The following is a 27,155-nucleotide window of genomic DNA, read 5'->3' as shown; positions in this document are numbered from 1 at the left end:
GGGGCTCAAACCCATGAATCTCGAGATCATGACCTGAGCCGAAGTCAGATGCTCAACCAACTGAGCCACCCACGCACCCCCCAAGGAGTCATTTTTTTTTTAATTTTTTTTTAACGTTTATTTATTTTTGAGACAGAGAGATACAGAGCATGAACAGGGGAGGAGCAGACAGAGGGGGAGACACAGAATCGGAAGCAGGCTCCAGGCTCTGAGCCATCAGCCCAGAGCCCGACGCGGGGCTCAAACTCACGGACCGCGAGATCGTGACCTGAGCTGAAGTCGGACGCCCAACCGACTGAGCCACCCAGGAGCCCCAAGGAGTCATTTCTTAATCAAGTGTTTGTTTGAAGTCTATTGGTAAGTGCTGGGATTTTGACAAATACAACTCATTTCAGTCTTTTACCTTGTACCACCTCAAACTTACAAGAGCAGCATCAAATCAACACAATGAAACACTAGAGGTAGAATATACTATAGTAAAATAAGAAAACAAGAAGAAACTCGACAGGGTCTGCAACTTTTTTTCAAACCATATTTCCACAGAGGCTTCAGAAAACCTAAATTAAAGAACAAAAAAGTCTAAATGGACTTCTAGCATCACAGTAGCCATTCCTGTTTAAAACCAACTCCAGCCTTCTGTGCCTTCCCTCTCTGCTCGGTCTCCCTTCTGTAAGTTAGTTACAAACTAGGTCTTCCCTTAGTTTATAGCATGCAGATCAAGATTTTCTCATCAACATGATTATTTCACAGAATACAAGGAGATCCAAGCATTTCTACAGTTTCTATCAGGATTGTGTCCTAGCTCCCACTGGGCTCACCTCAATTCTCTTGAGCCATTTGATGCGATTCACTGTATTTATAACACGATTCTCCTTTCCATGGATGCTTTAACAGTGCTTATTTCTTACTGGCATGACCACTCATTGGGGACAATTGATCTTTTAATAAATTTTTAAAGAGAAATCATTGCAAGTTCGGCCTTCCAGGAAAAAGTCCTATAAATCAGCCTAAGGTAACAATGTTAACTTTGCCCTCCAGAGCATTCCACTTTGCTAGCACCAAAATAACCCAAAATATACAAGTATACCCCAAGGATTGTCACACAAAGTGGTTCAATACAAATTGATTCATGGACACCCAGAGCTGCAGAGAAGTGGTTACCCTTCGCAGTGAGCTAGCTAAGTGCTGTCCAGTGATGGCGAGTACAGAAGCCATACAAATGGGCTGTGCGGCTGCAGGTTGGTGGGGATGGGGGCGGGAGGGGGGGGGGTGGCGGGGAGTCCTAATGATGATTCTTTCCCACTTGGTTAAGTAGGAAAAGTCTCTATTTATACAAAATAATCTCTTTGAAGTATGTGGGAACCACTCCTACAGCCATGCAAGGTGGCATGTTAAAATTAGAGTTGGAACAGCTCCTTCTGCTTGGCAGCTGATCGGCTCACATTCACTCTAGTACTTGAGAATAAGCTGGAAACAAGTTGGCCTCTTTTCCTCTCAAACTGGTAGGTATTTAAATTCTATAGGTCTACGTTGACTGCTTTGTGTTTTTCTTTCAAAAGTTTTCTTTTTTTAAGTTTATTTATTTTGAGAGAGACAGAGAGAGCACCAGGGGAGGGGCAGAGAGAGAATCCCAAGCAGGCTCCTCACTGCTAACACAGAACTACACACGGGGCTCAATCTCACAAGCTGTGAGATCATGACCTCCACAAAAATCAAGAGTCGGATGCTTACCTCAACTGAGCCACCCAAGCACCCCTATTTTAAAAGCTACAAAATGACAGTACTGATTTCTCATCCACTACTTCCGGAGTGTGTTCGAAGGAACACTAGTCCAGTGGATGGCAGTGCTTTAGGATAAAAACCACCTATGGACAAATGTATTGGGAAAAATGTTACAGGACACAGTTCCCCTCCAGTAATTTCACAATGGGCATCAGCTCATTACTTATGCACCCGAAACCTGCTAGCTTTGTTTAAGGCAGTGTTTGCTAAAGACCATCCATTTTTCAAGGAACACCTAGTAACAGCCTGTGAAAAGACCTTGGGAAACAGGATTCAGAGAGCAAAAGCAGGTAAAAAAGCCAAATAACATTTCCTTTGTTAAGCCATTTTCGGGAGAGAACTAAAGTAAAGGGTAACCAGGAAAAGCATGCTTTTAAAGATGTGTATAGCCTCCTGATGGGTTCCCTACTTACAGTCTCTCAGATCTTACAAGCTTCTGCTGGGATGCCACTCAGTTCTCAGGCAACCACCTCCTATGGCTTCCCCCCGTCCCCTTAGATTACAAACACGCTACGCCCAGTTTTGCCTCAAAATTCTTGTCCATGAGTCTCTCTCACCTCAACTGTTTACTGCAACCCCCAAAGCCTCTCAGGTGAACTCAAGTTTCATTATTTTTTTTTTCCTATCAAGACTTCCTCCAACTTTCCTGGTTTTTACCCTCCTCTAATCATCACTATTCTGACTGGCGGTGATGCTCACTCTAACACTTAATTGCCTACCCATTCCCTTAATTTCTACTACTTATTTCTCAACTATATATAGCCACCAATATATCTGAGTTTTTCTTTATTCATCTAAAACATCAGACTGATGTATGTACCCAGACAAAAACACTGATCTCATACCTAGTCTCCCCAGAAACACTGTATATAGCTTTCTGGTACATGAGAAACATTTTTAAAACTTTATAAATCTTTATTCCTCAAAAGTACTGGACACATAGGAAGAATTCAGTGTAAGAAAAAAATCACAGTTTGAGGATTCCAGGTAGTCAACCTTGAAAATTTATGTACACATCAGGTATACACGAGAGAGAGAGAGAGAGAGAGAGACGGTTCTGCTTTGGAGGGAAAAAACCATGGTAATCAGTGAAAGTATTTTCTGTATAAATAGCGATTTCTCCAGTCAGTGAAGAACAGTCGTGTAAATAACCCCACAATAGGTGAAGAAAACAATCTAAAGTGTCTCCAAGTACTGTGTTTTTGAATGTGCATGCATAATTACGAGCACAGGCAAATTGGAGCTTGAAAGCCGCCAAGAAGGCAGATATTACCAATGAAAGAGCAGTTACTCATTTATATTTGGGAATGTAATTCCAGAGGTCTCCTAAGATTCATTAGAAATATTGGTTTAAGTAATTCCCAATTATTTTCTGATATTCAATGTATTTAAACTCTAAGAAATTCTAACTCTAAAAATAGTATTTTCTCCAAATTGTACTTATTTAAGAAACCTAAGAAATAGGACACTGCACGTTTGAGTCAACGAGGAATTATTTCTCCCTATTTCTGTGTAACTTCCACCAGGATGGAAACAACACTGGGAAACAGGAGTTTGTTCTACAAGAATTTCTTCCACCTCATCTTAAACATAAATAGACTTAATATTATTACATCATATTGTGTCACTAAAAGGTTGATTCTTTCCAACAGAAAACTTCTGATAAAAACCTAACTACTCTGCTTTTTATCTGATTTTCTCTCGTTTTTGGAAATCATTCACATGGTTTTAGTTTTTGGTAGGACACTAGCTGGCACTTTACCAAATGACTCTAAATTGATTAACCATTACCATAGATACCAACATAGGCACCTCTTCAGAGGAGAGATCATCTCAGTATTTGGGGAACAAATTTCAACACAGTCTCCAAACTCTGAATGCAGAGAAGTGGTGCTTCTTTCATTTTATTTGTAAGTCCAGAGCCAAATCAGAACTATGTGCACATTACTAAGGAAAGAGTGTTCAATTAGGTCTATCCTTGGGATTGTAAAGCAAATGTGCATCTAATATTTCCCCGATTAGTCATAATTCCATCATCCAAGTAACAGAACTACATGTATTTTCAGTGACGATTCTGGCAGTGAAAATGGTTGATGTATTTCCTATAAACAGAAGCCAAAAGGGGCAAAAAACTCACTGCAATGTTTTTGAACCACCCAACACAGATTCACTTTAAAACACTATTTAAGTACTAGAAACTGTCATTAAATCAGATCTTCAAAGTGCTAAGCGGAAGAAAGTGTTAATTAGTAAATTAGTAAAAATACCATTTTTAGAGTGGAAAAGCTTTCTTTTACACTTTTAAACATTTACAAAAAACAACTTGATAAGGTGTAATTTGAGATTTTTATGGAAGCTTGATTTATGCTTGCTTTTTAAAAAATCCCAGCACCTTTTATCCAATGAGCTCAATGCTCTCTAGAATACGTTTTTTTTTTCCTGTAAAGAAAGTAGAACAAAATAAAATAGAAAGTAAGGGATCAGAGAGAACATTTAAATACAGGCCATAAAAGCATCCCTGGACACAGTGATCATCAGCAATGCAGTCAGCTGACCCAGACGAATATATTCCCAAATGATCGATCAAGGGTACACACACAGCTTGCTCCAGCACCTCCTTCCAAATTTTGTTCATTTGTCACCTTCACAGTGAACCCTTTTCTGGCCACCCCTATTTAAAATTGCAAACCCCACGCCCATCTCTGGGACTCCTGAACCCACATTCTATTTATTGTCCTCCCTATGACACTTATTCCCTTCTTATATATTCTGTCATTAGTCCATTTGCTTCTTACCTGCAGCAATTTCACTACTGAAAGACCTCACACCCTTGCCTTCTTCACCTGCTGTTGTATCTTCTAGTGTTTCACACTTACTAGGTGCTCACAAATGGTTATTTCATGAATGAACAGCAACAAGCCTTTTTATACTAGACATCCAAAGTCCTGGATAGCTCTGTTGGTACACTGAAATGCATGTATAAGAACTTTGCTGGGGGGGGGGGGGGACACACACACACACACACACACACACACACCAAAAATAGTTCTTGTAAAGTTATAGACATTTAGGAAATAAATATCTGTCATATATATTCAGTTGAAAATACTTTTTTGTAAGTAATACTGCTCTGGATTAATCAGATAAAGATGAAAGTCAAGAATTTTGCCAACAGTGTTTCTTGCTAACATTACTCAGTTATGCCTTTCAGCTCAGTATATTGTATATGAAGGATATCTTGTTAAAACAACTGTTGAAGGCAAGTCTTGTCATATCAGACACACTCTGTACCCTATGGGAACTCAAATGTTCCAAAGTCTATGTTAATATAATCTTACTGCTCTGCTGAGCTCAAGCAAAAATCGGTTTTTCAGTGCCATGTAAGGCTTTATAAAAGTACCACATTATCTATATGTCTTCCAGAAATGAAGGAGAGCCACAGTAAGGATTATGCTGAATCAATTTAGGAAGGTAAATATTGTTAACAAATACCATAAAATAACATGGTAAATGATTCCCATCTCCATTTTTCAACTAACAAGAAGTCTGTACTCTTCTTGATGTAATTGCTAACATGGTACCTATGGGAAAAGAAAATTCTCCAGCTCAAGGGATCCAAGTGGCTTTTCAGCACAGGGGCTCTCTACTTGCTAATGCCGATTTCCCATGAACTACTTCATGAAACTCTACAAATTTGTACTTTTTGCCTGGCAATGTAGGGTCTCATTTTTGCTTACCAACCTCTCTATTCATTTTAAATTGTATGATGATAGAAGACAAAGACCCTTGTGTTTTAGGTTTTTAGGGATTAGAGAGAGCTTTTTAGGGAGGACTGAGGGAGAGGTGATAAACAAGGTCACAGGTTTTTGTTTTTAACTAATGACATTTCAAGTCTAAGGGAGCAATTATTGCAGAAAAAGTGAAAATGTTTATTACTTACCAAGAAAGTGCTTGTTTCACTGGCTGTGGATTTTTAAGGACCAATTCTTATTGTTACAGAAACAAACACATAGAATTATGAACGATTTAAAAACTGAATGTAACAACTCAATCTATTTCTACCAATTAAAGTAAAAAACCAAATCTTAAAATGTTAGAACTCAAACAAAATACAGATTCTTATGGACTGTGCAAATACAGTTTATTGAAGGTATACTGAATTATCAATTAACATTCAATAAATAAATGCCTCCCTAAAACAAGTATTTTGAGTTAAATTAACTTAGTGTTGTACTTCTCCCTTTGTGCCAGCTCAGAGGCCAATGTTTAGCACTAAAGTTGAAGTTCTGCATCTGTTCACAAAGAGAAGCTAGTATCAAAATGTGCCCTGGCCCCCTGCCGTGACAGGCAGGTGGACCAAGAGACTGTGGCAGGTTCAACCAGGAGAAAGGAGCTCACTGATTCTACCAGGTGAAATCAGCTTCATGAGCTGAGGTAAGGAGAGAAGATAGCAAGCACACAGCTTCAAACAAAGGACGTGGCAACCTTTAATGATATAACCAGATCTATGAACTTAAAAAAGAAAATAGGATCTCCAAAAAAAGGAATTAAAAGGTTTCCAAATGATGCACGTTAAGTTGCTTAACATATGCTAATGAAAGAGTCAGCTTCCCGTACAGGATATTCATGCTCATATTCTTCAAAGTCATCAAAACACATAGGGGCACCTGGGTGGCTCAGTCACTCAAGTGTCTGACTCTTGGATTTCTGTTCAGGTCATGATTCAGGGTTGTGGGATCAAGCCTCATGTAGGGCTCTGGGCTGACAGCACAGAGCCAGCTTGAGATTCTCTCTCTGCCCCACCCTGCTCCATTTGCTCATGCTTTCTCTCACTCTCTCATAATAAATAAAATTTAAAAAAGTCATCTGAACATGAAGATCCTCGTAGTCCAGATACTTGTAGCAATCAACTATCATCTGTAGCATTAAGTACACCAAATCTTAAAATAGTTAAAAATTCCCACAAAAACCAGTGCACAAGAACTACTGTCAAAATTCTCTAACAACGGAGCTCTGAAATTCTAGTGTTGCAATAATTAATGTACTCTGAGGATTTAAAAGGTGAAAACCCTTGTCTTGCACGATACAACATCTCAACAGAGGCCTACCTACTGAGGCAAAAAATATTTCCTGTTTAAATTCTAAGGAAATTATGATTACATGGGATTTTTTCCCATCTCTAATTGTTTACCTAGATGGAGGTATGAATCACTAAGGGTGTGAATTTTGAAGTTCATAACAGATCAGAAGTATGTATGCAAACCTCCCCTCAATATGGTGGCTGTCAAAAAATTAATAATCATCACAGAAGTTACTTGTGCCATTAGCAAACATGTATATACAGTCCTTCTCGGGTATTGACTGAGGCTTAAGAAATGATAGGTCATTCCTGCATTGTCCTCTGCAACATGCACCTGTTCCATGTTTGATTGGCATCTTGATTCACCACTAGTATTTACCAACGAACAGAGCTGAAGGTCATTATTTGCTGATCACTAGTTTATGTCACCCACTCCTATCCTAGAATCTTAACATATATTTGTTTCTTGTACAGTCAAATATAAGAAATGGCCTCCATTTAATTTATAATAATTAATCTCCTATACAATCCAACTATTCTGGGTTGTCTATTCATGCCCCCAAATGTTTCTCATCTCATGAGTTCCTCTTGGTGCACTGCCAATACATTTAGTTTTAATAAGTATCTCCTGAGTGAATCCTGTTGAAGAATGTAGGTCATCATGTAGATGACAGCCAACATATTGGACCTTGAACAGGGACTCTCAAACTTTCAGATCTGCAAAACACCTGGAGTCAGGAAATCACATGATCCCTCCACTCAACCCCATATTCACACAGTAGCCCTCAAATAAACCTTGAAATAGTCCATGCCTGTGGAAAGAGAAAATCTGTATCGTCTTCTCATTTTTTGATTATCCCAAAAGCCTGTCAGATGGCCTCTCTTATCCACTCCATGCAAATGCAAAGGTAGAAAAATCTCACATACTCCACTACTCTTCAGTATACCAAAACCATATAAAATATCAAACCCAAGTTTCTATCTTCAAGGTCCCATCAGTCTTACCCCTTATTTCTAGTCAGTCTTTAGTAGAAACTCTTATTTCCATCCTCTGTCAGATACAAACATGGCTTATTCATTCCCATCCATCAAGGGCCAGCCTAAGTTCCATCTACCCCAACAAGAGTTCCCCGATTCACTACAGCCATAAATGGACTTGGTTGTCCATACCTGCAGAGAACAGAAACATTTACATCATTCTTAAGGTACTTAACATGGCTTGTCTGGTTACAAAAGCACTTGACATGTTCCATCTCCTTGCCCTGATTTCATTTCTTTCCTACTATAGAGCACTACCTTTTTTAAGATTATATATTCCTCTCCGTATTTTCTGCCCTTCGCAGTGGAGTATAAACTCTATGCTGTAGCAACTTCGGATGTCCTGTTTACCACAGAATACCTAGGGCCGAGAACAATGCCCGTCACTTAGTAGGTATTCAGTAATTGTCAAATCAGCGAATCATCTATCTTAGATTCCCCGATGGCCTGAAACTTCCTTGAGATTAGGTAAAGTCTACAGTTTTTCACAAAAAGAGGATAAATAGTTTTTCTTGGATGGAGCCAATTAACTTTCAAAGCCACCACATCCTAGCCCAATATATTCCATTTTCCCCAAACATTACCAAGTTTTCTAATAATTAAAAAGGAATTAAAAGCCAGTAATGATGTCACCATCATTTAATTCTTATCTAATACATTCTATCTCCTATTGGGATATAAACATAAAAATTTCCAAGTTGTAGAGACTAGGAAATTTTTAATATTCAAAGACATGTATTTATATATACATTTTTTCTTTGTATGTATTTTCCCTTATAGTATGTGTCACAAGTCTACACAAATTAGTATGTGCCAAGTTTCCTGCCCCAGAAAGACAAAGACTAAATGTTGAATTCGCTACCTATTAATTTCAAGGAAACGAAAGGCCTAAAAGTCCTGGCTATGCTAGATAACCATGCCATGTGCACACATTTCCACATGGCCATGCCAATTCTTCCCTGACCCACAGCATCCCCTGCTATTACAAATCTTTGTTTAGAACTGAATTTTCTAGTTTTGTGGTGCGGGTTAGGATGGGACCACCTACCACATATTCACTGGGAACCTAACCAAATTAGATCCTGGGTACCCTGGAGAAAAAGACAGATACAGTAACACATTACTTCTCTTTCAACAGCACAGGCATGCACTGTATTCCTGTTGCCAAGAAATACCACATATTGTAAGTTCGATTTTTCATTTATCGTGTATTTTGCATGTACGTGATAAGTTTATTTAGATTTCAAAAATATAAGACATGGTTTCTATCACATTACTTTGTAAATAATACTGGCCTAACTAAAGCTATTTTCTACATGAAATTTTAAGTTCTTTCCTTTGTGAGGCAGAGGTTGGGAGGTGGGAAGACAGGGACTCTCAATCAGTCCAAAACAGTACAGTTAAAGAGCAAGAATATTAATATTTTCCATGGTTTATTGAAAAGAAGAATGGAGGGGCACTTGGCCGGCTCAGTCAGTACAGCATACAACTCTTCATCGGGGTTGTACGTTCGAGCCCCACGTTGGGTGTAGAGAGAAGTTAAAAATAAAATCTTGAATAATAAAATCAGAATTAAAATACTTTTAATGATACCAACATAGAACCCCTTCCTCAGAAATGTGATAACATGCAGTTTACATTTCTAGTTAGCATAACCACTTTATATTGTACTTCTTATTCAAAGGATTTTCAGAATAAAATTATCTTCTAGTTTACATACATTTTGTCACTTTTGTGGTTCATACATGTTAAACAGTAAGTAACAGGGGCATTAATCCATTTAATGAAGCAAATTTAAAATGCCGGATTATACATTTAAAATGTCATAAAATGCCTACTTTTAACTACTGCTCTAGAATAAGGGTAAGAAGGAGATACATTTGCATTGTTGTCATTGGTTGTTTTAATGATCTTAGTTTTCTGAATACGTATATAGCTGGACATGATTGAAAGACTCAATTCAAAGAATTACTAGAAAATGGTAGCCTTCTGAAAACATTTTAGACTGGCCTGTTTGACCACTGAATTAGGCCTTTCCTGAAGATGTGTGAACAAACTAATCGTGGTCTCTCTTTTAATCACCATGTTAGTGTTGACCCCAAATTTTGAGAGCAGATAGATAGGATTGAGTAAAAATAGCGATGTCTTTTTACCAAGTAGCATGAATATTCTTTGGTGGGAGCTCAAAAATATTAATAATGATAATGTTATTGTTTCGAGTGGTGATAAATCATTAATATACCATGAGGTTCAACAGCTAGATCGGAATCACTGAACAGGCGATCGATTACTGAACAATCTTCTGAGTAAATCTGTCCTGAGAGCAGCTTTGCCCATTAGGTGATATCAACTAAATTTTGAGAAGTAAAGAAACGTTCAAATTACTTTTTGGCATAAACTAGCAAAACCAAAAGTTCACTTTCAGCCTGCCATAATGGTCTAGATTCCATGCTCAACAATTTCTGAATCTGTATAAAAAGTCAAGCTTCAAAAATTAAAGTTCAAAAAATTGTAAATGTGCTTTAATGTATCTATATCCACATAGCACAAAGTCTGTCTGGACTATTCCGTGCTTTATCATAATATCCTTGTGTTCCTACTGTGCTAAATCCTCCCCATTTTGCTCACTGGAGAGTTGTGCCTACTCAAGCACCGCATGCATGCAGGACCAGGTACATAACAAAGAATGCAACCTCAGCTTTCCAACCAGCAGCGTGATGCTCTGACCTCCATGCCATGTGCTATGATCATGAGTGATGGAGCTGTTCTGACTGCAAGCTACTTTCAAATAATGATCCACAAAGTTAATCAAAAGGGCTTCCCTGTTCAATATTTACCTGTTACTCATTGACAGCCACTGTCTGCATCGCCATCTACAATGTATAGAATGGGATCAGAAATACCGAGCTCAAACAGAACCTGAGTGCCTCACTGAAGTACCGGGCACAATGAAAGCAGAATTAAGCTGCTCTTCAAACCACCTCTGACACTGAAGATGTCTGCACGAGTTTCAAGGTAAAAACACACTGCTACTTCCTGAACTTGGAAGCCCAATTAGTTGCAGATAGTAACAGGGATGAAAGGAAGACCACCACGTGAGAAATAAAAAAAAAAAAAAGGAAGAAGAAGAAGAAGAAAGAAAAGAAAGGAGATATTAGGTATCAAAATATAAACATGGAGGGAAAAATAGTAATTTCCTGTATTGGGGCAAAAAAATAATATTCCCTTCTTGATGTGATCTCCTTGCTTTTATGTACTAGGAAAGTCATATCTGTTCTGAAAATTATTTTTCTCATTTTAATACACATTCAACATTTTAAGCTACAAAATAATAAGAAAGCATTGATCTTTTTATGTGTTAGGTATTTAAATACTGGTTGCCAGTCTGTCAATCAAACGTACCCGGAGGGGACGCTGACCAGCCTCCATATCCACCTCTAAAGAGAGGCAGGTATCGGACTGATCGTAACGCAATTCTCTCCGGTTATTTGTACTATCTGCTAGAAAGCAAGGCTTACTAGGAGATCTTATTCTTCACATTTATTATCCATTCAGCTTGGCAGGTTTTGAACATGGGGTTTAAGGAAGGACAGTTGCTCAAAATGGTAATCCTCTTTTACCTAATTTTTCCTAAATGCTCACTTAGGAATGATAAACACTATCTGAACATTTAGTATATGCCAGGCATTATTAGAAGTACTTTACATGTATTGGGGCATTTACTCCTGCAATAAACCCCATGAGAGAGATTATTACCAAGTCCCAGAGGAGAAAAATAGGGACCAGAGAGTTTATGTCACTTGTTCAAGCTCCCTCAGCAAATAAATGACTCAACCAAGGTTTGAGTACCTCACTCTCCATTAGAGCCTGTGTACTTACCCACTGCACTGAAGCTGCCTCTAATTCCATTTAGCACTGTTGAGAGGGTGAGACAACCACTGGCCTCGAGTAAGAACCTTAAAAAGGTTTGTGGAGTGATAAATGAATCACTATCTTAAGGAACTTGCAATCTTATTAAGGTATCCATCCACAGACACTGTTTTATCCTTTTACTTGTAAGTTTATGACCTGCCTCCTCTTTCAGTTTACGAGTTCCTAAAAGGTATTTATTTGCATACATACCATTGAACGCCACCACACGTGTGATACAGAGTAAATGATGCATTAGAATTGAATCTCAGGTTTAATATTGACTTTCTTCTTTCATATCCCCTCTCAATCCACTCCATCAGGAAATCCTGTTGGCTCTTTCTTCAAAATACATCGCAATCCAAATTCTTCTCACCATCGCCACTTCCAAACCCTGAGTGTCAACCAACCACTGTCCGGACCATAGTAGTCTCGGAATTAGGCTCTCCCCTTCCACCCACGTCCCCCTGAAGCATGTACTCAACTAGCAGCCAGAATCATTCGAAAACTTCGGTCAGACTCCATTGCTCCTCACGTCAAACATCCTCTCATGACCCCATTTCAAGTGGACTAAAAGCCTGGCCTGCCAGGGTTCTGTGTGCTGGCCTCTCTCCTCAATCTCCAGCTGCAGTCCCTATTCATTCCCACCCACTGCACGAGTCCCCCCCGCATTCTTTGTAAGCAGCAAAACCTCTTCAGCTTCAGAGCCTTTCTGGCAGGTGCTCCCTCTGCCTGGAGTATTTCCCCTGCTGCTATCTGGATGCCTAACTCGCTCACTTCCTAGGAGTCTTTACTCAAATGTCATCTTTTTAAATGGGGCTGTACCTACATGAAACCCTAACTGACCCATCTCCACCCAGCACTTTTTTTTCCCAAGTTTTATTGCAATTGTTAGTTAACATATGTCGTAAAATTGGTTTCAGGTATAGAATTTAGCGACTTATCGCTTACAAACAACACCCAATGCTCATCACAAGTGTTCTCCTTAATGCCCCTCACCCATTTAGCCCATCCTCCACCCATCTCTCTCCTGCAATCCTCAGTTTGTTCTCTTTACAAGTCTCTTATGGTTTGCTTTCCTTTCTTTTCCTCTTTTCCCTAGGTTCACCTGTTTTCTTAGATTCCACGAGTGAAATCATATGGTATTAGCTCTCCTCTGCCCGGACTTATTTCGCTTAGCATAATACACTCTAGCTCCATCCTTATCATTGCTAATGGCAAGATTTTACTCTTTTTGATGGCCAAATAATATTCCATTGTGTATTTATGCCACTTTTTTTTTTAATCCGTTCATCAGTCAATAGACATTTGGGCTCTTTCCATAAATTGGCTATTGTTGATACTGTTGCTATAAACATTGGGTGCATCCCAACAGTCCTAATTCCCTCTTACCCTTCTCTGTTTTTGTTGCACACAACTACTGCCACAGAACAGACAACATGATTTGTTTCGTTTGTAACGTCTGCTGTTCACTGCCTGTCTCCAATGCCCTCCAACTTTCACGGCTGAGATTTCGGTCTTAGTTCACTATATATCCCACACAATAGTCCTGGTTAAATTTTTTTTTTTAATTTTTAAATGTTTATTTTTGACACAGAGACACAGGGAGATAAAGCATGAGTGGTGAAGGGGCAGAGAGAGAAAGGGGGAGACACAGGATCTGAAGCAAGCTCCAGGCTCCATGCTGCCAGCACAGAGCCTGATGCAGGGCTCGAACTCAGGAACCATGAGATCATGACCTGAGCCAAAGTCAGACGCTTAACTGACTGAGCCACCCAAGCGCCCCAATAGTTCCTGGTTATTTAAGGTACCCCATCCATATGTTGAATTAAGACACGAGAGAAACCCTGGGGATAAAGCTAAAGCCAAGAGGCAGTGTGTGTTGTGCCTAACAAGAGTAAGTGAACACGTTTCACAGAAGCAGAGAGAGCTTCCATTGAGGGGTATCTTGGTTGGGGATAGATGGGGCGGCAGCCCAGATCAAGACTAGAGGGTCTTGAACACGAAGCTAAGATTGCCAACACCGAGCCCTAAGAATGAGCTGCTGATGACTTTGAGCTAGGAACCATGTTACAAATATTTTAATCTGGTAGCTACGGGTAGCCCAGAAAGATATTTTTGTATTCCCTTGCATGGCATTTTGTATACAGTGGGCCTGCAGCATTTTACTTAAACTGAAGGAGATAGGAGACAAGACTAAACAGTAGACTGTAACAATCTAGGCATAAAATAATAACTCAGGTCAGGGAGATGAGAATAGAAGGTAAGTCTTTACAAAAGAAATCATGCTACAAACAGGGTATTTGACAAGAGAGGCAGAATGGAAGAGGAGTCCAAAAGCAAGCCCAAATGACTACAGAAATTAAGATGAAGCAAAAGTGCAGCGTACGAGATCATTCTAGGTAAGATACGGAGCTCTGTTCTGGGGGCATAGCTGCGCAGTCCAGCAAAGAGCTTCAGAATGGGGGAGGAGGAAGGGTCACTCTGCAGGTGGGCCACATCACACGGCAGCTGGAGGAGAGCCTTCACATCATTAAAGCTGTAAGATCCAAAGGTTTTTTGTTTGTTGGGTTTTTCGATAAAAAAAAAATAGAGATAAAACAATTCACTGGGTTGCCTTAAGGATTAATTGGGAATTTTCTTTGAAGTTCTTGCAAATTTGTTGGTCATTACATGTGGCAGTTGATGTAAAGCAAATCACAAGCAGAAACCTCAAGTAGTTTGGAAATCTAAAATTCGAGTTGGCAAAGAGGTAGGACTGGAGATTCATCCACTTCTAGGATAACTGCAGTGTAACAACAGATGAAATTTCTAAAGGGCAGACACAACTGGCTTTGCATATAAAGGACACTAAATAACTAGCGTTCAAATATAATAAACTTACCCTCCTCTTTAGGGAAGGCTTTCAGTTTCTCAGGGTTTTTTTTTTTTTTTTTTTTTTTTACAGAAATAGATTTCAATAGACTACCCTTGAACAGAAGGTGGAGGGTTATGTTTTTGGTTTTGGTTGTTTTTCTTTTTTGAGGTCAAGTATCCTCCTGCTCCAAGGGGCAACATTATCCAGTTGAAAGTGGATAAACTGCTGGACCACACTGCACTGGTCTGCTATAAATAGTTACCAGATTAAACCTTATTAGTTGTGTCAGTTGGACAACCTGCGTAATCTCTGAGCCTTCATCTTCTCACATGCCAAATGAGTGTATTACCTACTTATTTTCCAGTACGGATGTGGAGGTCCATTATAGCAATGTCTAGAGGCCAAAGAACACCACAATTGGTGTGCCGACTTCAGCCTCATGTATCTCACTGCATATGGAAAACCAGCCAACACAGAAACATGAATGGTAAAGTTGGACCCAAACTTCATGGTCAAGAGCTCAAATTTCTGTTGTCCCCATAAGGACCAGTTTTGCCCCATAACGTAAAACCTCAGCATCCACGAATATTTCCTGTGGATGGAAGAATAAAAGCAGCTGTATTCATTCCCTTTTTTCTCTATAGCTCAGAGCCAATCGTTTGTGTCTGGCAAACTTCTCCTTAAGAGAGCCAATAAAGATGTATGTAGTGCCAGTCAACCAAACTTGCCACTAGATCCTTGTAAAAATGTATTCTACTTAAAATCTGCTGGCCCATAATTTAAGTTTTCCAGTCTTGCCTTCCCCCAAGACATTACTCAAGTACAATAAATTTTTTTTTAAAAAGTCAGCTTTCTTTATTCCTACCACCCTCATAAATTTGTTACTAGCTCCTAAAAACAGCATTGAGCAAAGAGGGTAAACAGTCTTGCTATCAGATGAATTTATTGATCCTCAATTTTACAAGCGCTCAAGAAATCCCCCTACCCTCCACCCTCCTCCCTACTGAATGGGTCTCCAAACCTCTCCCTGTAAAAACACCGTGACATGAAGGTCACTGCTTTCATAGTTATTAAGACTTAAGACACCTGATGAATTTCTCCAGGGGGATGAGAATCCGCTATTATAATTAGGTAGTCCCTAGAAAAGCATACTCCTTCCCTGGAAGTGAGCCAAGACCTTCCTGTAGTTTCTGTAAATGTGTTCTTCTCCAGGAAATCCAGCTGGTGTCTACAACACGTTAGATAGGAGGCTCCGTTCCTGACTGACCCATACAGTCAATTGTACTCCTAAAACAGCTTTCTTAGTGGAGTTAAAAATGGTACAGGAGAATCATCAAGAAGAAGACCAGGTACCTCCTGGCTTCAAGGCCAAGACATGCAATTGACTGTGATTCACACGGAGGACCCCTGACAGGCAGTGGTCAAGAAAATGATGCTGTTATGAAAGCCTAGGTTGGTTGAAATTCTACTGATGACAGCTGCTTGTGAAGGAAACAGGATTCTCCTTGGGGCGCCTGGGTGGCTCAGTCGGTTAAGTGACCGACTTCGACTCAGGTTATGATTTCACACTCGTGGGTTCAAGCCCTGCGTCGGGTTCTGTGCCCACAGCTCAGATCCTGGAGCCTTGCTTCGGATTCTGTATCTCCCTCTCTCTCTGCCCCTCCCCTACTCGCTCTCTCTCACTCTCTCGCTCTCAAAATAAACCTAATAATGAAAAAAAAATTTTTTTAAAGAAAAAAGAAACAGAACTCTCTTCAACTGGTACCAAGTAAGAAAAAAGGCAAAGAGTGAGGCTCTCTATATAATCACTACTGCTTTTCTTATGTATTACAGAGATTCTATATACTGGACTGGGAGAGAGGGAAGGGCAATTAGGTTTTAAGTAAGATGCAGTGATGGTCTACTTAATCACATAAATCTCAAGCGGTCAATTCCAAAGAACCCTCACACTACTAAGTGAATCACAAAGGTCTCAAGTTTGACAAGGAAGAAATAACCTAAAAATGATTTCCTTACATGCTGGTCATTGAACCAAAATCCTCCCAGGACCCAGACTTCTCTCTGCTTTGAAAACTAGATCAAAATATCTCAATGCTCTACAAAGTAAATAGAGCTCTTGTTTATAAGTACTTTAGAGAATGATGCAGGAGATGGAGCATGTGAGAAAAGGAGTTGATAAATGACCAGAAAACTCCACCTCAGCACCCAGCAGTTACTTCTCATCCATGTACATGTTCTGATCTTAAAAGGCCTTGTTACTATAACCCACTACACACCCTTCTCACCGTCAGCTTCATCCTGTAAGTTACAAATAGTTCTGCAAACTAGATTTTTACAAAATTAGGCGGTAGGGAAAGATTTTTCTGCTAAAAATCTGTCATTAATGCCACTAATATCACTAGCTCTTGCTGGAGTTCTCCTGTGTGTGTGTCTTCCCCCCAAGAAAAAGAATTTCAATTCCCCCAACAATAAAGTGATACACGTTCAGCAGGAAGATACAAACTACAACCGGAAAAAAAAAGTCATGAAAGGAGATCCCTACAGAACATGGTTTCTATGTGGAAGGTGAACATATACAGCTTCCAGCTTCCCTTAGATAAGCTGTTTGTGGACAAGTTAGAATGCTTGGCCCCAGAAGTTTCCCAGCTGAGACAATCTAGGGAGGAATCCCCAAGAAAAATGCTCATGTATGTAGATACAAATGTATCCAAGATGACATGCATATCAACATACAGTTCTGTATAGTGATCCACACCAAGTTGTTAACATTGGCTATCTGTGGGTGGTACAATTACAAAAGACATTCACATTCTCCTTTCTATTTATCTGCACTTTCCAGATGTTCCAGGATAAAAAATGTATTGCAATTTTATTCAAACAAGAGCTATTCCAAGAGAAAACAATGAACCCAATGAAGGAATCTCCCATTCATCAACACAGAGCCATGGCCCTGGGCTTAGTCAAAGAAAATTCCAAGATTATCCCCTCAATACAACTTGACTGGACACATGGTGTGCTCTCTAAGCAACACAGTAACACAAACCTGAGGGCATTTACTTAGCAGAGGACAAGGAGCTCCCAGAATCCGTAATAGACAAATGCATGGAAATAAAATGGAGCAGGGTCAAGCTGAAACCATCATCTCCTCCCCCTCTTGTGAGGAAGACTATTAGAAAAGGTATGATAATTTTAAATCTTTTCATTAAAAGGGATAAACCCTTTTCATTTTTTCCTGCTCTAGACACACTGCTTATACATATTTTTGATCAACAGGTCATAATACCACAAGTGGCATTTCTACACTATTTTTATGCAGTTTTCATCAACAAAAATGTTCTTACATTTCTCAAGAACATGAAATTTCCTTGGGTATGAGGTTAATTTAACAGATTCTGAATATTCACTCAAGTTCACAATTATTCCCTTCAATGACATATTATACTTTGAATGCTATGAAGAAATAAATTCTTTCTTCATTATATAAAACATAGTAATAAGTGGAAAATAGAACACAAAATTCACAAAGTGTTCCTTTAGTAATTCACTATTTCCACAGACATAATGGCTTCTCCTACTGGAAGTAGAATGTTTACTGTTTCCATTTTGCCAACATGAGTTCCTTGGTATGAACAGCTGTACCCTAAGTTAGATAAGGAACAAAGTGATACTCATTCAGTGCATACTTACTATATGCCAAGCACCATTCTAAGTGTTTTTGTGGTGTGGACCCTAGACTCTATAGTCTAACAGACTGAGGTCCAATGCAGGGGTCAACTATTTCCTGTAAAGGGCCACACAGTAAACATTTGAGACTTGGTAGGCGATTTGGTCCCAGTCTCTACTCAACTCTGTTATTAAAACACAAAAGCAGTCACAGACAACACCTAAGTGGATGGGTATGGTCATGTCTTAGTAAAACTTTACGTACAAAAACAGGCAAGGGAATGGGGTGGGGAGCACATGTGGCTGCTGATCCTAAATCACATTTCACCCTATCCTACCTTCTTCACCTTGAGTGAGTTGTTCCAGCCCTCTAAGACCCCGTCATCTGTAAAATGGTAGTAATAATCATACCTAGTACCCAAGTTTACTATAAATATTAAAAACGGTCAAGCCATTAGCCCACTGATTCTCAGAAGAGCTGAGACAACTTTCATTTTTTTCCCCATTTCAGACTTGAGAAGACAGAAGCTCTGAGAGTTAAGTAACTTACCTATGGTCCCAGTTCTAATAATTACGAGGAGAGAATCAAACTCAGATCCATCTCCAGATGGTTTAACCACCTCTATCAATGATTAAATATTACTGCATGGACCTGTGGATCTTTTTCTTTCTTTTTTTTTTTTTAAGTAGATTTCAGGCCAAATGTGGAGTTTGAACTCACGACCCTGATACCAAGAGTCAGATGCTTAATGGACTGAGCCATCCAGTGCCTAGATGGCACCCCTGGACTTCTGGATCTCTTAAATACTTAGCTCACAAAGATTAAAGCCTCTTTCTTCCACTCTAGTGCATAAACTGAGTCCAAAAATTCACTCCAGACACATCTACACAGAACACACTCAACACACAGAATAAGCTGTTAAGGTGGAAATTTATTAAAACCACCGTTTATGTATAACTTAGTTTGCTGTATTATTTTTAAGATCTGGGCACCAGCACATGAGTCTCCCTGTCTCTCTGAAACCACCGTTAGTGATTCAGAACACTGTAGTTCAACAGCATGCCTACAAAAGGTTCATTGTAGCTCTATTCCTCTCACCTTGACCTTTGCCTTCTCTTCTCAGGTTTGGGGGTGGGGGGAGGTCTCATACATATCACAGGTGTGTCAGTAACCAATTATTTTTAAAAATCTAGGCAGGCACTTCTCTAATGAAAATACACACTCTGGTAAAGCCAATTAATATTCTTTCATTTTAAATCATGCTTCCTGTGCCTGTCCATTTTTACTCTCTGCCACTCTATTTTGAGTTACAAAATATGGAGCACCTCAGGGCACCTGAATGGCTCAGTCAGCTGAGCATCTGACTTCAGCTCAGGTCATGATCCCATGGTTCATGAGTTTGAGCCCCCATCAAACTCTCTGCTGTTGGTGCAGAGCCTGCTTCCAATACTCTGTCCCCCGCCCCCACCTCTGCCCCTCCCCCACTCATACTCTCAAAAATAAACATTAAAAAAAATACAAAAAAATATGGAGCACCTCAAGCCAGGAAAAGCAATTAATTTGTAGACAGGTTCTGAACTGGATTTCATACCGTTGGAGTCATGCAAGATGTTTGTAAGTCAAAAATCACTTCAAACTAACAAACACAGCACGACTGCCCACTCTCCATGAAAACCACATGAACTCAGTTTCTAACCTCAGAGGACAGGCTGACCCGGTGGGCCCCTCTCCCACATTTCCTGTCTCAGGTCTGAGCCACTTCCAGAGCCGTCCTTGGCCTTGCAGTCCTTGTCCCATCCTTCCTTTCCTGAAAACTCCTCCAAGGCTCTCACCAGATGGCAGTCCACCCTAATGCCTCTGCTTCCCCTTCTTCTCCAACCTCAACTCCTGTTGAGGGAAGGGGAAGGATTCCCTCAACTCCTGAGGAACATCATTTGCAACTCAGTGCACCATAAATACCCACCTTTTAACCCCAGTCACTAGCTCAAGCACCTCTCCCCCAAATCAAAATCCCTTCCACCATGAAGATCCCAGGGCTCACCTCCACTATTACAGGATGACCCTTTCATGGCACCACTTCTGTACTTTTTACTTCTCACTCAAGACACCTCTTACACAGAATCCCAATTACTAGTTCCCATCAGTTTTCTAGGCTTCTGCAGGGCAGAGGTTTTCTTAGTCACCTCTAAGTCACTTTATGCAGAACAGCACCTGACCCATGGATGACGATCAAAATATAGTTGTTAAAGGAATGAATAAATTAGCTCATTTTTAAGCTACTCTGGCATTAGCCCTAAATAATACACCATCCAGTTTCCTCAGACACACCACTTCAAGTCATTTACAGGCCAAATCATTGGTGTGATGTTAAAATTAACTGGGAGAAAGCACCAGAAACCATGCTGAGGTCTGAAAGGCATGATGTGGATTTCAGAATTCATTTGGATTTTTAAAGGCTTGAAGCAGCTCTTGCTACAAAGTTCAATGTCTGTTTAACATGCAGATTCTATTAGACCTCTTTATGAAGTTCACTGTAGATTTCTCTTTCCTCAATTCTTTGTTATTTACTGATCCAAACACAACTGGCATAAATTATTCCAATGGCTGGGGGGGAGGGGCGGGGGCCGGGGGGTGGGGGTGGGGGGGAGGTGGATGGGGGCTGTATAACTGCCATCAATCAGTCAGGTTAAACAATCAAAACAATTTGCTGCTGCTGCTGCTTCTAGAGCTTCCTTGACCTTTCCCTCCCCATCAACACAGGTGACCATCTATCCACCCCCCCACCCCCCCAGCAGCCTGCCTGACAAGGAACCGGTCTTGTTCTCCTTAATTGGGATAACATGTGCAAGTGGTTAGCACTCTGTCTGGCACAACATAGCTGATAATGACTGGTGAGTTCCTTCTTCACTCATTCTCCTCTTCTGGACCTTGATGATAATTCCTTCTCTCTTTTGAGTCTGGATTTTCCCCATTTCCAAACCCATGCCTCTTGGCCAAAGCCAGCCTTAACACTACCCTGAGCAGGAGAATGCCCTCTTTCTGAGTGTCTCATCAAGAAAGGAAGAAAACATCACCTTCTAGCCTGAAATTCATCTCTCCAATCCTGTCATGGTATCTGAAATTATTCCATTGGAGAGCAACTCCCTTTTTGCTCGAATTCTTTCACTGCAAGGTGCTTATTAAAATGCAAAGGGTCCTAAGAAGAGCAACATTATCAGTTAACAACACCTGATCTGCAAGGAGGGGTACAAACAAAAATGCCTGTGGGGAAGGGCCTGGGCATGAAACATGAACCAGGTATCCAGGTGGAATGAATTTCAGAGGTAAAAGGGCTTGGAATGCATAGGCCGAAAACAGACAAACCTCACCATTTTGCCAATGGCTTCTTTCGGTGACCGCTCTAGTTGGTCTCATCAGTGACAAACACCTTCTCAATCTTGGCTGCATTTGGAGACTAAGAACCCTGGGTTAAAGCCCTTTGTTTACAATGGGTACTGCAGATGTGGTCACAACAGTTTGGCATGTGCTCAAGGAACATTAGTCACTTGAGCTCCCATCTCCCCAGACGCAGTCTTCTCGAAATTTTAGTCAAACAGTTGTTCTTACACACAGCTATGGTCGTGACAAACCACACGGCCGAACTCTGTCCACCTTGGAGGCTATGAAGTCCTTTCTCAGTTTGTTCCTTTCTAGTTCCCTTCTCTTGCATTCACATATTAACACAGGTGATTTCCACCGTATTTTGTGGTAAAACTCCTCTCATGTCCATGAAAAGTTCCTTTCCAACTCAAGCATTTTCTTGCCTTCATTTACAAGTTTAAAGTTATCATAGTTACTATGGAGGCGATGTCTGGTCTTTTATCAGACCCTCCATACTGCTTTTATTTCTTTGTGGGGAAACAGGAAACAAGACAATTGTTTTAATTGGAAAGAACTGTTGCATCTCCCAGTCGAACCAACTATTTTATAGATGAATTCACTAAAATCCAGAAATAGGATTACAAACTTAAAGACAGCTTACAATGGAACAAAGACAGCAAAGACAGCTTACAATGGGTTCTATAAGTTTCAGAACTTACCAAAGTGCTTAAGTTTCATCAAAATTTGCCCCAACACTATGGTGTTTTTGAAAATCTTGTATTCCTACCCTTTGCCAAAAAATTCATTATCACCAATTACAATTTTAAGTTTTCAGTTGGCCACGTCATGAGCACTTAATGTAAGAAGTTAGGATAACTGCCATTGTTTTAAAATTCTTAATTATAGACATTTTGAATTAATCACAATTTTCTATTCCTATGTACTTTAAGATAATTCAAATTATTTACTTTAATAATTCCCAGTAATATTCAAGTCAAACCTCTGTTAAAATAGAAGCAAATTCACAGTTTATAAAACAATAGAATTACAGTGGGAAGGATTAAGAACAGTGATGTTCCGGTAAATATTTAACAACTAGTTGCAGACAGAAGGGCACCCAATTTGCAGCATTTTCCAATTTCCATAGTGCAAATACTTTGCCCAATTTCCAGTTACTAACATGAGGTCAGGGATCACAGAATGGGAAATATGTACATACAATGGATTCTCATGGGCCCATGCAAGTCGGCACTAACACATTCTGATAGGAGGGACCAGATAGTACAGCCTTTTCATTCCCGAACCCTTTTCACATCACCAACCATTTATTTATAACCTGCTGTATCCTGAGCACATAAGGACATAATACCTGTACATTATTATATTTATACATTTATCTACCAACTGTACTGCAGAAGCTTTCCATCAGTTTTTAGATAAAAAACACATATTAAGAGATGTTTCACCTCAGGGCCCACCCCATGCACACACACATGTGATGTACACTTACACAAACGCATAAAACAAAAACAGAAGCCTCTCAAGATAAAACACACTCTCCTATATGGAATGCACTAAAACTCTCGATTCTTTTCCCTTTTTTTCTTCATTCTTATCTTGACCCACTAAATTGGATTCATACCCCACCATTTGGGTAGAGGTCCCAAAATTGAAAAACAGTGCTGAAATAGACTAAGCTTGTTGAAGACACAATTATAGGTCATTAGTCTACATCTATCCCGATGTCTAGTAGTAATTACTGCGGCCCAATAAGGTTAAATAAGTGTCTAAAGATGCACCTGCCATCAGTAACAAAAGATCCTTCAAGGCAAGTGATAATTCATTACATAGAATCAGGATAGTCATGGCTTACAAGTGAAAGCTAGAGTCACTTCCACGACAACCCCCCCTTCACCCGAAATTGACAGAGAAATTTTTAAGAAACCTGTACCGACCCCATCATTGACGAAAATTTGGTCCTTCATCCTCTGTGGCCCTGTGACCAACCTGCCCATTTACCCAGGAAGACGAGGCAAATCCGAGCAATCGTCATTTCCCTGTTATTGATAATATTCAACAGTGTTGAAAAGGTACCCATCTTTTTCACAAAAAAAGAACATTTCCAGTCCTGTTGGAAAAGGAGCTATATAATGCCAATTACTATTATATAAAATATACATACTTCTACTATATAACATACACTAAGACCAGCTTTCTAATAACCAGAAACCAAACACTGAGTTGCAGAAAATACTCACTCAGGAAAATGAAAGCTGAATCCATGGACTTTTCTCTTCAATGTGTTCATGCACCACATGCTTTTTTATAGGTGCTATTAAATGTACACTATAGTTTCAAGACAATCCAGATAAGCGTCTTCACTAAAATACACAACACCATTAATCATCTCAGTGACAGTGCTCCAATTTAACATCTTGGAGATTTCCTCCCCTTCTTCATCATTTATTTGCCAATATTTCCTTGTTATGAATATCCCCCTAGTGACTTTCCCTGGCAGTCACAGCTGTGCTGCCTACTGTGTCTACCTTGCCTACAAATAACACAAATTCTTTATAAAAAAAAAAAAAAAAAAAAAGCCAGGTCTTGAGATAATACCTACAGTAAGAAGGGTAACCTTTTTGTGGGCTGAATTCCTGGAGACCTCATCCAGGCTCCCAACTTTAAATTGACAAGCCTCCGCCCCTAACCTGATAGTAATTTCAGACACGTGAAATTGGCTTAATTACAAATAAACAACAGTTGGCCGTTGGCCTCCAATTACTTGAATGGTCAACAGTCAACTGCTGCTTTCAGATGGTCCGTAAAGAACCCCCTTCTTACACAGCAAAAGGCTTTTTCAAAGTATCCATGAATCACAACAAAGCCACAAAACCACGAGCAAATTACAGGAACCTGACCACCGAGAGCCATAATAAGGATGACTCACAGATAACAAGAATTTTTTTTGAAAATAATAAGTAACAATTTAGCATTATAATGAAACCAATTCTGATGAAAAGAATAATGCTATCGAGACAACAGAATATCAAGAAGCCAGAGAGAAATAAGTAGCAAAGATACAGGGAAGAATCCCAGCTCCATCCAGTATCCATTCCATGTCCCCTTTAGAGAGCAGTCTTCACTGGCTCCAGAATTTGCTGATTATAAAATGGAAACCATGAAAGAAAATGCAGTACAACCAATCAGAGGAGTAAATGAAAGTAGAACTCACCAGCTTGTATTCAAAAAAGGATTTTTAAGGAAAAAAGGGTATTTTTTTTTTCAATAACAGAACTCCACTACAAAAGAAGTTAAGAGTTTGAAGACAAAAAACACACTGAAGTATACTTGCAAAGTCTATCCAGAAAGTCTAATGCCTTCAGGGTAACTGTTTACCTTATTTTCTATTTTCTACAGAATAACTTAATTAATTAATGGTTACTGTTGCTTCAATCAGTATTCCACAACTTTTATGGAAAGCCTAGGTGTTAAGCTTTTTGGAAGACTCCAATTTAGATTATTGTTAAAAAACAACAAAACAAAACAAAAACTTCCTTCTCAGCAAAAGCAACACAAGTCAAGCTATGATACATTAAAATGCCTTTCCTTCCCAGAGCAGAGTGTTTACTTCAGTGATAGTAACAACACCTCATTACCAACAGTGCAGATTCTGTTAAGTAATGGACAAAGCAAATGGCAGCAAAGGCAGAGGACTCAACTTCAATTTAACTGTCCTGTAAGGTACATAGTAATTAGCTGCAAAGCTCTGAAATCTTAGCTAGCATGTTAAGTCTGCTACATGACAGTATAATTTGACTTCTTAAAGGATTATGCAAATTACAACTCATCATTCCATTACAGGATTGAAAAAAAGTGACAGCTAATTTATACATAACACACCTTTCAAATCCCTAAGATGCGTAGCACCTGTGCAATGTATTTTGCCGAGATTTTCTTGCATATAAGTACTTGTTTATTGCAATATAAAGAAGCTTACCTAAGAGCTTTATTAATATAGTCATTTTAAAAAACTTTTAGACCACAGTTTCAAAAGTATAAACATTTTTTTCGGTCTTGATTTCAAAGGCAAATTTTGTTGGTTTTTGTTTGGTTTGGCTTTTTTTTCCCCACTAGATGAGAGAAATATAAGGTTTCAATACAAGGATATTTTTGAATAGCTGGCAATCACAAGCACTGATGCACGAGCCAGAAGGAAGACTCACAAAGATTTCAACATACTTCTGGTAGGTAGATTCACAGTAGATTCCGTCATATCTGTAGATTTTCCTACATTCTGATTGGTTGGGCAGAGGATGCTGGGCAGTTATTCTGTAGAGGCATCAAAAACAGATAGACATGACTAGAGGTTCTCTACAGTCGACCGGAATGCAGGATAACAAGTATGTTGAAATTTAATATCTTTTGCTTTTTATGCTTTTGAGCTATATACATAGTTGCAATGTGTACATACATTTTAGAACATTAACTTCCACTTTTAGAAACCTGCAGCAGAGAAAACAGAAGACTTCATTCTTGATGAGAACAACAAAAAAAGTTTTTATCTCAGAGTCATAAAAGTGGAAGAAAAGAAAGACATAAGGTCTAAAGCTTAACTCACTCTACAATCCCCATGATTATATTCTAAAGGAAATGTTAAAAACCAATGTCATTAGTGTTTTTGTTACAGGATTGTCATTAATTCGATCATGCATTACGATTGTAGGCAACGGTAAATTAGCTATAAAACCTTAGTAAAGTGAATATATTTTCAGCTTTACTCAATTTATAGAGAGTTTGTATGCTACTGACTTCTAAAGGGATATGATACAGCTTTCAGAACTAAACCCAATTAAGGAGGAAAACACAAGCGAGACCGTCGGGAGCACAGGTTAGATGTTAACAGGCACCTGAGATGCGCTGATTACAGTGGCTCCAGGTTTCTTGGCAGTTAAGGCAAAAAGGGGAAAAAGGCTGATACAATTTTCATCTGTATTACTTAAGCATATAAATTCATCTGAGACTCCCTGCATTATATAGACATAAAAATGCTGTGAGGTTTCTGACCATTTCCTTCAAATGAAAATTTCTCAATTCAGGGAAGAAAAGTATTTAAGGACTCTATCACATCGTATTATGGAGGAAAGGAATGTAATCAATACACAATATCGGTAAGTACAAAGCCTTTCATTATAATACCACTCCACCAGAAAAGGTAATATAATATTTAATCCTTAAGCATATATATTTAATATCTTCTTAATTATTGATTAAAATATATAATGGGTTCGTGGTTTTGTGTGTGTGTGAAAACTCAGATGACTGTGTTTCCAATTTCTGTGGAGTGGAATATTAAATTACTTAATATTTCATAAGGCCCAATATATCTAGTGCTAATACTTTTAAAAATTTAAGTTCTATTTTAGAACTTTATTTAGATGCATTCCTAAGATATTATTTAAATGTAT

At 39.2% G+C, this 27,155-nt stretch overlaps 1 protein-coding gene across 2 annotated transcripts in view; it reads right to left on the bottom strand.

Annotated features, from left to right (window-relative positions):
* NPAS3 (neuronal PAS domain protein 3) overlaps positions 1–27,155 on the bottom strand; it is an 849,973-nt gene that overhangs the window by 713,694 nt on the left and 109,124 nt on the right. For both annotated transcript variants that reach the window (XM_047074637.1, XM_047074638.1), the window contains exon 2: positions 25,930–26,019. In XM_047074637.1, coding sequence (XP_046930593.1) covers positions 25,930–26,019 — 90 coding nt within the window. The remainder of the gene's footprint in view (positions 1–25,929; positions 26,020–27,155) is intronic.

This window comes from Lynx rufus, unplaced genomic scaffold (genome assembly GCF_022079265.1).
Source record: "Lynx rufus isolate CCGP_SWC_20201006 ecotype Redwood Valley unplaced genomic scaffold, mLynRuf1.p SCAF_13, whole genome shotgun sequence".
In the NCBI taxonomy this organism is placed as follows: domain Eukaryota; kingdom Metazoa; phylum Chordata; class Mammalia; order Carnivora; family Felidae; genus Lynx; species Lynx rufus.
Note: the sequence above shows the minus strand (reverse complement) of the source record. Positions and strands in the feature narration are given on the sequence as shown.